The 13,794-nt window shown below is 42.7% G+C and overlaps 1 protein-coding gene across 1 annotated transcript; it reads left to right on the top strand.

Moving 5' to 3' along the window:
- Positions 1-457: 457 nt before the first annotated feature.
- On the top strand, positions 458-9,807 carry oma1 (OMA1 zinc metallopeptidase). The gene is made up of 8 exons (XM_053431420.1): positions 458-1,175; positions 2,377-2,605; positions 2,837-3,010; positions 3,649-3,756; positions 5,507-5,635; positions 5,888-5,962; positions 6,923-7,072; positions 9,235-9,807. Exons 1-8 carry the CDS (start codon positions 796-798, stop codon positions 9,559-9,561), a joined length of 1,572 nt encoding a protein of 523 aa, XP_053287395.1. The 5' UTR covers positions 458-795; the 3' UTR covers positions 9,562-9,807.
- Positions 9,808-13,794: the final 3,987 nt, after the last annotated feature.

Below are 13,794 nucleotides of genomic sequence, written 5' to 3'. Positions count from 1 at the left end.
ACACAAAAATGAAATATATTTGCAAACTTTATTAGGCAAAGAATTATGCCAAAGCAAGGAACTTTGTGAGTTTTCAGCAGTCCAGACCCACACATAACACAGCATAGATTTAGATAAAGAAGACATACGTCGCACACATTGCACAAGACATCACATGGAGATAAATTATATCACATACCAATTACTTTATAATTTGTGAAAGTTATTTAGCGATTTCTAGAAAAATGTTCATTGATCTTGATAAAGAAACAAATCATTCATTTCGAGGAGACTGATAATTATGAATGTGGATCTGGTGAATTAAAATGTTTGGTTATTCATTTTAAATTTACAAATACAAGCAAACAAGTCAGTTGTCTGTTTTTTTTATCAACAATTGTATGGATGAGTTTCCGTGATATAGTGTAGTTCCAGCCGGAACCTTTGGGGCGCGTCATGTTTCTAGACGGAAACATTTTTGAAGCAGGAACGTCAAACTACCACAACAAAGTTCAGTTCAGTTCAGTTCGTGTGTTCGGCGTCACACGGAAATTAAATGATAAAGTGTTCGTGTTAGAATATTTTAAAACAGAAACACAACATGACGGCGGCGGCTCGGTGTGAGGTCAACGAGGACAGCTGCAGCTAACGTCCTCCGGAGCGATGACATTGACTCTTGTCCGATAACAGCCTGAAGGAAACCTGAGACATTTCTACAGTGAGATGAAGTGTCTCCGCTCCCTCCGGTGAGAGGCTGCCTCGCATCACCAACACGAGCTGTTCCATGAGGAGCTCTATGAGAGACTGAAGGACGTCATGGGCTCTCTCGCTGTTTTTCTGTCACGGTGCCATCGCCTCCTCCCTCTCCCCGCTCACCTGAGTCGACTCGGCTTGGTAGGTAAACAGGCTTCACGCCCTGTGAGCTCCGGCTGCTCTCAGATCAGCTGTCACCGAGCAGGGAGCTCTCTCTACCTCAGACCTGCCCCCTCTCCATCACCTCTGCGGTTCCGCAGCAATGGACCGACCCTGTGTCTCCAGTTTAGCCCCAGAACCCCCTCCCTCCTGCAGCCGGGTCCTGTCCACAGCCGGGGGGGACTCCAGCTCCACACCTCATCTCCCCGCAGGGCCCTGCCTGCTCCTCTCCTGTGGCTGGTGCTCAAACCTCTGCAGAAGCTCCTGGCTATAATACTGGGCAGGTAGGGGACTCTGCAGTTCAACACTGAGCATACAGACTGTATTAGAAACACCACACTAATGCTGGGTAGTTAATTTGCTCTCAAAACCTCATCAGTTCTTCATCGCATTGATCAAACCAATCAAAATGGCTGATATTCTTTACATATACATTGTAGGTTGTTGGTCTTTTTGTAGTGAAGCTAGTTTTTGTTTTGCTCTGTTGTTTCGGGTCCCTTTTGCAGGGGACCACAAATGTTAAATAGCTTGCAGTTAAATTTAGTACTAAGCATATTTATTTATTCTATTTATGTAATTACCCATCACATCTTTTCCTGCATTCATAATGTTGCACATTTGATATCATAAACCCTCACAATGTAATCTGTGATAGACCATTAAATTGAAACCCATGGGCTCTTCTGCTGTAGTCCATCGGCCTCAAGATCACCACCACAGTTGTAAAGAGTCATAATCTCTCTATACACTCTCTATATGTAAGCTCCAACCAGTTTGGTGCTTACATATCCCCCCCAAACAAATTTGGTTTTTCTATAAAAACAAATATGAACAGAATTGCATTTTCCCCCATTGTGATGAGAACAATTCAATTGGATAATGATTGAGCAGGGGATGAAGGGGTGTTTCAGTGGCCACTGTTACCTCAAAGCTGTGGGTTTGAATCTGCCTGTACAGGTTCCCTCTGTGTGCAGTAGGCTTCTTCCAAAAGTCCAAAGACATGCAGCTTAGGTTCATTACCAGTAGGTATGAATGTAAGCTTACATGGTTGTTTGTTTGTGAGATCGACTGTGGATCTGTCCAGGATGTACCACGCCTCTTGCACAATATCAGCTGGGACTGACTCAATGAGCACACACACTTTGAAAGAAGACATTGGTATTATTTTGGAAACCAATTGATAACATTCAATATATTTATTCTGAAAACTTACATCAGTTGATTTTATTAAAGTGCAATCAGCAGGTATAGTCTTAGAAATAATTTAGTGCATGTATTATTTTTAAAAAGAGATTATTGATCTCCATGCATCTGCCTGGATTCTAACTTTCCTACTAAAGTCTGCAAATTTTATAGATATGACAAGAGCTCGACTTATTCTTTAATTTACATTTTTTACCAGAATGATTTTTGAATTGACCCCATGAGGATGTGTGAGCTACACAACCAGGTCTCACAGAGCGTGTGGCCTCTCTCTGTGTGCAGGAGCCTAAGGAAGTGGTGGGTTTCTCTACCCTCCAACCGTCGGCAGCTCGTGCACGAATGGGTCCGGAGGCGTCGCTGGCATCTGGCAGCAGGGGCGGGTGTTGCCATGGTGATTGCGGCTCTACTCCTACTGACTCACCTGGATGAGTCTCCTGTGACGGGACGGACCCGCCTCCTGGTGTTCAGCAGAGAGAACTACATGGAGCTGGCTGCCCTGACTTCAGAGGCTGTGAGAGAGGGAGAGGGGACAAACAGGATGTGTGTGTGTTTTACAGGAAGACTAGAGATAGAAAATTATGTTTAAATCATTTATTGAATCAGTAATGAAAACAGTAATGCCAATAAGAGAGTCTAGACCACACATACTGTAGTAAGGTTCATGTTGGGGGGGAAATGTGGTGTAGCCAAAAAGATCTTCCTTAAAATGTATTTATTCACCCTGTGTTTGTGTGTGTTTCAGTACATGGAGGAGTTTGCAGAGTTGCTCCTTCCAGTCACTGACCCCCGTCACAAGGTGGTGGAGCGGGTGGTGCAGCATCTGGCACAAAGGAACAAGGACATCCCTGAAGTGTCTGATGTCACCTGGACCGTCCACATAGTGCAAAGTCCAAATGTCAACGCCTTTGTCCTTCCAGTAAGTAAAGAGATATATTCTTTTTATGTTGAATCATATTATCATACCTTGAACCAGTGCATTCTGAATCTCACCTTTTGAGGATGTATTATTTTCCTTGTGACAGAGCAAGTTAGTTTTCACACCACTTTTTGCTGGTTTTTACATCCTTTCTACGTAAAAAAGACCAAGTGACAGTAAAGAAGATGAGTGCACAGATATTGCAAACCTCTGTCAAGGCTGACGTTCTAACTCGCCATCTCGAAACTGAATAATAACTCCTGGATTCTACCAGTTTATCCAGATCCAATCCAAAATTGAATGGGTTTACCCTGGGGTCATGACACACCCCTCTGCAAAATTTCATGGAAATAGGTTCTGTAGCTTTTGCGTAATCCTGCTATCTAACGAGCAAACACTCAGGAAAACATAACCTGAGGAATACATGTAGTAAAATAAATTTTTTTGCATATTTACTTAACATTTTTTCCGATTACTTAGTATATGGGACTTATAGTACTGGGATACATCACTTCTATTTTATGTTGGGGAGACTTATTTTAAAGTTGATGGTAATTGCCCCAACATTTTTATACACCTGTAAAGACTATATTTACACCATATGGCTCAAATTTGCATTTTATTCTCCTTGTGTGTAGAACGGGAAGGTGTTTATGTTTACGGGGATGCTGGACACTGTGGTGGATGTTCACCAGCTCACCATTGTCCTGGGACACGAGATGGCTCATGCATTGCTGGGACACTCCGTAAGTGTGTTAGCCTCTTCCCACTATGTTTGTGATTGTTGCTTTGTGTTTATACGTTACCATATCACATTTACTGTCGTGTTTGGCCTGATATTGGCAGTCTGTCATGACTCAGTGACCTTTAAGCACTCTGAGCAATTTCAACAGTTTTTTTGTAGAAACACTGAAGAATCTCTGTGTAGAATGAACCGATCTTAGTCTGTGTAAAGACTTGGGATTAGTAATGTAGATAATAAACCCTTTGCATATTTTGTATCACAATTTTCATGACCAAAAATGTTCATGGATGTGCTGAAAATGTCTGAAACTATTATTATTTATATAATATAGAGCCATGTAACACCATATCAGCACAAATATTGAGGAAGGAAGGCATTAGTTTGCCCAAAATCATGATAATGCTGATGTCAGCTTATTAAAAAGCAGTGATTTCCAATGTGGACAAATTAGACTAACTGACCCTAGAATTCGTGAGTTCAACGATTTACTCAACTTCAGACAAATCCAACAGAGGAAGCAAATATACTGGTTTTAGCAGCAGTGTTTTCTCTACCACTGTCTGCACTTGAGTCAGGACCAAAGGCATGCAAGTTGACAGTGGTGGATGCTAACAGCATCTAGCTTTGGCCAGAGCACTAAAGCACACTGTGACTTTGGCAGCTTAGACAACTAAATAAATCTGTCGCTCTGACACAGCCTGCCACTCATTCTACCATGTTTCTACAACTCACAGTAAATGCACTTTGCAGACAGGCCAACTTTGGTTGATGCTCGACACTATGAACTCATTGTGCCAGAAATACTCACAAATCATCAGAGTAATTACAATATACATAATTGAAATGGTACAACTAACCGTCTGGAATGTGACTACTGGTTAACAGGTAACCGTTCACTTCCTGATAGTAAACACATGAGGTGCTTCGTTGATAGCAGACCTTGCTCGTGGTGCAGAAGGATGACTCATTGAAAACACTTAGAGTGCAAATTATTTCAAGAACAAAGTGAAGTCATGTAGAAGCCCTTGGCACACAGAGAAGTTACAGCTGGAAGACGGCCAGGTCTCTCCCATATAAGGTCATAAAATATGTATGCAGACCTCCTATAGTTATGCGCATTATACACTGAGAGACCTGACTATTCATCATCAGCCCCCCCGCTCTGTCTCAATGTATAGCATTGGCTGAGGGGGCATCAGTTGCTGCGATTGCATCAGCCGGGGATAAAGGCTCACTGACAATCACCTCCAGACACTCACTAATCCTGCGTGTGCTGTGACGACCGCAGACCTGTCGACCTAGGCCACTGTCATGCTTTATTAATTTTCCTCCGATGGCTCTTTTTTATTCCGGCAATAAAAGCCCATTTCTCTTGTTCTAAAAAAGTGTCTAATGAAGTGGGTATTTCGAAACTTTAAACGTCCTCGGAGGAAATGCTTGAAGGAGATTTTAATTAGATGAAAGGAATGAGCATTGATGGGCTTGGTATTACCCAGTAGGTGTGCGCTATTGGATTGGCTGTTAAAACCTCTAAGTCTGTTACAGAGTTAAGTTCCACTAAAATAGATGGGAACAATCAATATGTTCCAGCTGCCTTCACATCCCACTAACTTTTCCCCTCTATTTTTCTCTCCCTTTTCCTTTTATCTTTTAATCTGTGTACCAAACCTTTACTCTCCTCTCTCCTTCGTACCTTTTCTCCTCTGTCATCTTCTCCTTGTCATCCCGCGTCCCTTTGCTGTCCTCCGCAGGCTGAACAGGCCAGTCTGTCTCATGTCGTGGACCTCCTGTCTCTTATTCTGCTGACAGCCATATGGGCTGTTTGTCCTCGAGACAGCCTGGCACTGCTGGGACAGTGGGTGCAGGACAAGCTTACTCAGGTTTGACACATTACACAACGTTACCTATGTTCAACTGTATATCACTATTTTCCCTGCCACTCAATAGAAAATTAGCTTTACACACATGCATTTATTTGTACTGCCAAGGCAACAGCACAATTTTATTATGTAATTTTATACATTGTTCTATAATTGTTCAAACTTAAAACACTCAAACACTTTCTAAGAGGAACATGTTTGACTTAAGGTTTGTGCAAATCTGATGCAAACATCATGTGTCTCTCCCCTCAGCTGATGTTCAGTCGTCCCTACAGTCGCAAGCTGGAGGCCGAGGCCGACAAAGTGGGATTACAGTTGGCTGCTAAGGTATCATCATCTTCATCCTCATCATCTCCAGTGTGAGGGGCTCTCCACTGCTTTTATACATTAAGTTTAGTTTTACTCAGCCTATGAAATCTATGATATTTATATAATCTCTTCTGTGGCTCTGGAGGATCTTACATTTATTCTTTATTCAACGGGGACATTGAACAAAAGCTTGACTGAACAAGTTAAACTGAGAGAAATCACTAGTTTTTACTGAGAGATAAGCCTTCACCTGAAAAAGCTGGAACAAATCCTGCTTTTCTTTCTGAGTGAAACTAAAACTTGTTGGAATCTACCCTTTTACCTGTTCTTGACTATGGAGATGTGTTGGATATCATTTCCACGGATCATTGTCTTCACATTTTGGAAAGTGTCTATCATGGGACACAGAGACTCTTCACAAATTATCATTCTCTTACTCCCCCTTGTGTCCTTTACCCAAAAGCAAATTTGTCTCCCTTATGTGTCACTTGTACGTGTTCATATACAAAACCTTTCTGGGCAAAATTCCCCTTTAAACTGGAACTATGGGAGTTTAGGATTTATTCTTACCAAAGTCCATACCTACTGGGAACAGAAAGCTTTAAGGCGTTTGGCACCTAATGTTTGGAATCATTTACAGATTGATTTTATGCTTCCAAACCTTATAACGTTTAGCGAGTTTAAAACCCTGACAAAATCTCTTGAAAGTGTTTCATATGATCAAGTTTTATTGATATAATATATGTGTTTGTCTGCTAATTAATTTTACTCTTGAATCAGTATTTTCTTATGGATTCATGCAGTCCCTTACTCTCAATTCCTGTAGAACATTTATAAAGCACTAGGGGGCACTGTTGTCAAATGAAACTAAACTTAGTGTGCTAGTTCACTAAGGATTTTCATCTCAGCACAGGACAGAGGGACGCCACATTGTGTGTTTCTGACTCCATGGTGTGCTTTTGTGTGTGTCCTTCCCAGGCATGTGCAGATGTGCGGGCAGGACCTGTTTTCTGGCAGCAAATGGAAATCAGAGACCAGCTGACAGGAGAGCCCACCTTCCCGGAGTGGCTGTCCACACACCCGTCGCACAGGAACAGATTCACTCTGATGGACAGCCTCATACCAGAGGTACGGACACACAGAGCCCTACCCCTGTCTGTTGTGAAGGAGACAGAGTGTAACTGTAGGAGCTGTTAAGGAGTCTTCATTTAGCTAATTAAGCATCAGGAGAGACGTGTGCTGACATGTGGAGAGAGAGAGGCCAGAGAGAAAAAGAACAGTGGAAAAAAACATTTTCAACACAGGGGCCCAAATATCTGCTTAACTGCATTTCATGGAGGCTCTAAAGGGAACATTAGCAGCTCAATCTCATATGCGCACTCACTGTGCACATACTGTGGTGGTCAATGGTATCTCCGGGCTATAGGGGAAATAAACAAGCAGTCACTAAAAGCAACTTCATGTTGCACATGTGTGTATGTGTGTTTGTGTTTGTGTCTGAGGCAGAGAGAGATTAACAGTGTTTCAGGCAGCGATGAATTTAACCTTGACTGTGAGTTGGACTGTTTGTACACCGTCACATGCTCCAACCACTACTGACGGACAGATGGGTAAACCACTAATTGTCCATCAGGTGCCTGTGTCGTTGAGTGGGGGCATGTTTCACGTGCTTGTGTGTGTTGATGTGTGTTATATGTTTGTGACCATGCATCATTTCATATCCCTGTGTGGTAGCTGACCTTTAGCAGCAGTCGTTGCAGAGGCCCGGCTGTAGCCACAGGCAGCGAAGTGATGAAGAATCGCTGTTTGGGGGAATTGTTGGCCTGCATTGTGTTTGTGCAGAGAGAACTCTCTGGCGCCGCTATCCGCTGCACCCTCCTCCTCACCAATTCATTCAATCCAGCATAGCGGCACATATGAGCCACTTAACAGCTGAGCTCAGCCGGGTGAAAATGATGCATAATGTGATGTTTTTAACCTTGCGAGGGGTGACAGCATCAGGCTAGTTAACCCGACTCCTGTGAGGGCACTCTGCCTCCACTAGTGCACTCATCATCCTTCAGCAAAGCGCATTAAGTCCACTGGTAGCATGAGAGGGGAGCCTGTTGAGTGGTGAAACAAAGTGCATGTGTGTGCGCTCGTGAGTCTTGCAGGTGACACTAAGTGTGAGATTAATGAGTTGTGTGTGAGAGACAGACAGAGAGGATGTGCCTAATTGTGGGGGAAGGGCTTGTGGTTTGTTCTTGGCAGCTCAGCCTATCCAACCCTTCAGGGATGGATATCCATAACCAGCAGTCTGGTGTTCACTGGCTGCACCAACACGGTCAAGACTAAGTCATTTCATTTCTATAACTGACTTTTTACATTTCACCAATATTCAGATTATCTTACCAAATAACTAGAAAAACTAATGGCGTCTTCAGCCTCATGCATCTGTTTATCTCTGTACTTCAATCTCTGTCGTCTTTGTCTCTGGTCCTTCACATTCTCCTCTTTATCCGTCATCACATTCATTTCAGTTCACTGCTGCATTTTGATGATTTCTTATTCCACTACACTGTGAACAAAAGCAACAAATGAGCCACAACTAAAGGGTTAAATACATATTGTTTGCAGTTATAAGTCAGTGCATATTAACCTGTAACTATTTGAGCTGTTTACTCATTTGTTCGATCAGATTTAAAGTTATTATAATTCATTTGAAGTATAGTTTAATATGGGAATTTTTTCCTTACTTTATTCAAGATTTTAGGCTCTAGGTTTGAGAGTAGGACTTATTGATTTCAGATTTTGTAATTCTTTCACTCAAGATTCTGTGCTCGCGCTCAAATCGTTCCACTTTTAAGTAGATAATAATAATTCATTTTATTTATACATAGCACCTTTCAGACATAAAATGCAGCTGAAGGTGCTTTCAATAAAATCAAAGACATGAAATAAGAGATCAATAAGAACACTTCAGCAATAAAACAGACGTGCTCTGCTTCGCTCAAACTTTTTAGTTACCCTATATTTTTTTCTGTTGCTTCAGCTCTGCCCACAAACACACTGCTATCATAAAACATCTTCCCTCGGATTTGTCCTCTCTCTTTTCTTTTGCGCTTATTTTTTGCAAAAAGTCTGTCAAAATTCCCCCAACCAATAGAAATTCAGATGTTGGCAACTCAGTTAAAGTAACCTCTGTAGGGGAAGTAAAGCTACCTCACCCTCAACAAGGGCGGGACAGTTTGTTGCTGCATTAATGTTGTGAAATCACCTCTTTGACTGTTCTGCGTTGTGTCTGTGTCCAGGCTCTGGAGTTGAGGGAAAGTTGCGTCTGCCCCGCTCTTCCTGAATCGGATCCCCGTGTCGTCTTCTCCCAGAGCGTCCAGGTGCTGCTGAAAAACGCCAAGGATCGAGAAAGAGGACCAGAGGGGGCAAGCAAGACCCACCTGCCTCACAGCCACGCCTCGCTCCCCCCTGCACTGCCTTCTGCTCTGCTTCCCCAAACTGCACCTCTCCCTTCCCCAAGTGTGGATCAACAGAGCAAAGGTCCTGTCCCAGTTGTAGCTTCAGAGATATTAGCAGTCCCTGTCCCTGCTCAGGACAGACCACAGGACGGGTTGCAGATCAGCTGACGGGGAAGTTAAATCTTCACTCTGGTTTTTCACTGACTGGACTGGACTATTTGCTGCTGCTAATTGATATATCCTTAATTTCAATTTAAGGGGTTTCTGGTGAGACTCCTACTGGTAGGTCAGGGTACCAGTGCAATAGAGGGTAGAGCTGGGGTTGATAATGTGAAAAGAAGTAGACAGGGGTCTTTCTAGTTTAAGAGAAAAACTTTGGAAAACGTTGCCACAAATAAAAAGATTGAAAAATCAGTGGCTCTTCTAATCTTTTCTCTCCAGTGCAACACGCTGCTGAGTGAACTTTCAGGGAATGTTATCCATGCGAGTGACGACAAAGGAGCCACATTAATTAGATAACCTCGAACAGGGAAATGCTGAATTAATTAGTACAGCTTCCATACATTAATATGTGCATTATTCATGGACACACAGCAACAGACGAAGGTAAGCACTTTCCGTGTGCATGTAGGAGGGTGTGTCCATGGGAGGCGGAGGACATCTACATTCTCATTATGACTGCTACATTCTCATGCTACACACACAGCAATTTATGCATACTCCATCCTGAGGGATTTGATGGAGTCAATTTATGCCAGGTTGTTTGCAGGTTTTTCGAACATAGCCCTCCGCTCTGGAATCCCAACTTCCGCCGTTAAGCTTTGAGAAATCTTTCGTGGGATTTTGTAAAATCTTATTTAACAAGGCAAGTTGACTGAGAAAACTGTCTTTATTAACAGCAGCAGCCTGCAGGAGCAGTCGCACAATGAGGAAGGGGAGGGCAGTTGCGGTTCAAATCTTGGTAGTCCTTTGTGTCTGCGCTGAAACAAACCGCACACTTGGTTCAATTGAGAAATCAATAGGGCATGTCTGCGTTTTCATTTGGGATAAATTATTTTATTTGTGTCTCATTTCGGTGCTGGATCTGTATCAGCTTGCAAAACACCAGCCTGAAGTCTTACAGCTGCTGTGGAAGCTTTGTTTGACTGCAAACAGGGAAGGTCTATATTAGAGTCCGTGTCTACATTAGAGGAAGTTGCCAAGTGATTGGTTTTGTGCAAAACAGTGCAATGAAAAGCCGAGGCAATATCGGTTTTTGCATATCAATATCTCAGCAGAAATGTGCTCCATTTGCTATTGGCAGGGAATAAAATTAATTTGTGAAGCGAGACAAAAGTATAATTTTGGCTATTTTCCGTTGCACATTCCACTTTTAATTCAAATGCTGGAAAGATCCACATCTATCAACGAGAGAAACCAGGATTATGGAAATACAGTGTGTTATGTAGCATGTGTGTTTCTGTGTGTGTGAGAGTGTGTGAGGAAACTATCAAGCTTCTGTGACATCGCACAACAACATCAAAACACTTCAATCGTCACACCAACCAATTAAGACTGGGTGAAAGACGAGTGTGCCTTTTTGCATGTGTGTGTGTTTGTAGAAACTCATTGATTAGCAGAAAATAAAAAAATACCTGGCTGGCCTCTGACAGATGATCAGACAGATGTAAAGTCTTCAAATCTCAGACACGATTACAACAAGCCACTCGAGATCTAATAAAAGCTACGACAATTACAAAGAGACCTCACCAAAGTGCTTCTGTAATGTCCCCAAACTGTTATGTCTTCTAAGTTGTTGAGTACGAGATCAATGTTGTGTTATCTCTGGGTTATAAAAGCTTTAGAGCCTATTTTGTGCAGGGACTTCCTCCCTTTCTGCCCCAGAAGAAGAAAGACAAACCAGAACTGCGATGTGTTGAGGTGTTCCTCCTCTTCCTCCTGACACAGATCTGACCTCGCTCAGAGCTTAGACACACAACCTCCATTCACTCGACTGGAGACTTCCCATTTCTCGGCCACATTGTTATGTGCAACGCTGAACCATCTGGATGCAGCTCCCTCACCACTCACAGAGAAATTGGAACTTGAGCAGGAAACAGATGACACACTCACACCCAGAGGTAATTGTAATGAGCGTGATACAACACACACACACACTGCACTGCGTAATTGTAGCCTACTGCCGGAGTCTAAACAATACTGCAACAGAGGGCTTAATCACGGAAAACAAAGAGACAGCAGTCAGATGGATGGAAAGGACAGAAATAGAAAATAGACAAAGTGGAACCGCGGGGATCGACAGGAGAAAAGAAGAAGATTTCATTTCAAGTGGGTGAAAGAGCATTCTTTTGGTGTGATTTACATACAAATAAAATATTATATTTTCTTTTAAAATAGCATTTGAGCTCAAATGCTGAAAGGGGAAAGACCGATTCTGCTTGGTTTCTCTGTTCACATAGGAAGCCTTGGGCAGATAGGATCTGTCTCACGCACTGAGGGTTCGGGAATCAGATGTCTGCTTAATGTCTGTAACTTCACCTCAAGTCTCTTATTGTTTTGTGTTTGTATATTCCTCCGCCCACTAGAGACATCAGTCCGCTTCTGAGACCTCCGACAAACTGCTTGCAGGTATTTCAAGGTATCGACAAGCGAACGCAGCACACCCACAGCAGAGACAGCCGAGGAGACGGTGCGAGGGAGACGGGGAACTCTCGATGCTGTTTCTCCAACAAAAACACTCCCAGAGAGAGTCAGGGCAGAGAGGGAGCAAACCAACACATCTGCTGTGTAGGTGTCTGAATGATGTCCCAGAATGCAGTCTGGCTGCCCTCTGCCCTCCCTCTGGAGTGTTGCTCGAAGTGGCTCGTCCACAGTTTGATTTCTTGGATCCACACATACACACCCGGCAGCTGGCTGCAGTGTGCAGAGGGAATATGCTGATGGAAATGTGTGTATATGTGTGTGGTTGTGGTAAAAGTTCCTGTGTCCTTCCGCTGTGCATTAATTATACATGTGGCATGTGGGTGTCTGATTGAAATGAATATTTTACTGCTTTTAATCACTGCCATTGCCAGAGTGATGGAGCATCTGGCTGTGTTACCTGGGTAATTAAAGATGCTGTCTCACACACGCACACACGCGAGTCTCAGAGGTTGTGTCTGCAGTATGAGACAGAGGTACTCCAGAGGCTTCCCAATGAGTCACAATTAGATTTGAAATGTTTTAAAGCAAAGGGGCCCATAGAAAAAGAAACAAGAAATGCATTCTTTTTTTTGTTGCTTTTATCTGACTTTGATCAGCAGAAAGCTTTTTAAATAGGCCAGGGACAATGGAAATGCTCCTTCAGGTCATCTGGCCTGAGTGTTGGGCAGAGAGTCAGTTATTTCAAAATGCTGCTGTAGACAGAATATTCTTATTGTATGGAATGGAAATGCAAAATGGAAAAAGATTTTGTTTAGCTACAATATTAAAGGTCAATCTTTAGCTGTCGATGAATACAAATCAATACAGTCTGCTTGGTGTCCAGGGGGTCAATTGCAGGGGCGTTTAATACTAAAACAATTTTTGTGAAGGTTGGAATCATGTGGCTGGTGTGATGTGTTTCTTTTTGATTAGGTTCACTTTGGTTCGATTTAAGTAAATTTTGCCTGGGGCCCCCAAAGTCATTTGAAAAGCTCCTGGTCGTTGGATAGATGAAGATACTTTTGAGACCAGGATCCAGACTCTACACGTGTAAAACATCATAATATCTGATAAACCATTCATTTCCTCACCACCTTTAACATCTTCTCAGCATGGACAGTTTGGTGTCACAAGTCACAGAGGCCCTTATTAGATGTTACAAAACTCATTTTACCGGCGATCCAGCAGTTACTCCTACATCCGAGTCGATTTGACCACAGCTGTCTGGGAGCAGTTTTTTGCATTTCACTCTGCAGTCCCAATTTGTCGTGCATCCACCCCACCCCCTCAACATACCTGGCTGGCACCAGAGTTTATTTTTAGCAAATAGGGCAAAGCTGTGCTGCTCAGGTTGTTCTTGTCTGGTGCAGTTTAGTGTGTGATCTAACTGGGTTGATAACACAGGGCTTCTTACCCACACAAACACCCAGTGGAGTGCAGCTTTAATGTGAGCTAATGTTGTTGCTGATGTCTCAGTCACACAGAACATTCTGTACATACTGTACCGTGCCAGAAGAACCTGCACTCTGTCAACCTTCAGGTTTTTATCATAAAGAGGAATCAACTCAAACATACCCTCATACGAAGGACGTCCATCGCTTCAACGTTTTGACACTTATATAAATGAATATTATATTATATATTTAAATATATATTTTACATATTATATATAAAACTCATAAATAGGCCATCACAAGAAGCTAGTTGGAATGTGATCCT

Source organism: Pleuronectes platessa, chromosome 9 (genome assembly GCF_947347685.1).
Source record: "Pleuronectes platessa chromosome 9, fPlePla1.1, whole genome shotgun sequence".
Taxonomy (NCBI): Eukaryota; Metazoa; Chordata; class Actinopteri; order Pleuronectiformes; family Pleuronectidae; genus Pleuronectes; species Pleuronectes platessa.
The sequence above is the reverse complement of the archived record's forward strand: the minus strand, read 5'-3'. Positions and strand labels throughout refer to the sequence as shown.

Bases quoted from the DNA above. Each gene is read 5' to 3' on its own strand.
- oma1 (XM_053431420.1), top strand. From the start codon at position 796: ATGGGCTCTCTCGCTGTTTTTCTGTCACGGTGCCATCGCCTCCTCCCT. The intron at 5,963-6,922 runs GTATCATCATCT...TGTCCTTCCCAG, and splicing joins GATTACAGTTGGCTGCTAAG to GCATGTGCAGATGTGCGGGC. The intron at 7,073-9,234 runs GTACGGACACAC...GTCTGTGTCCAG, and splicing joins TGGACAGCCTCATACCAGAG to GCTCTGGAGTTGAGGGAAAG.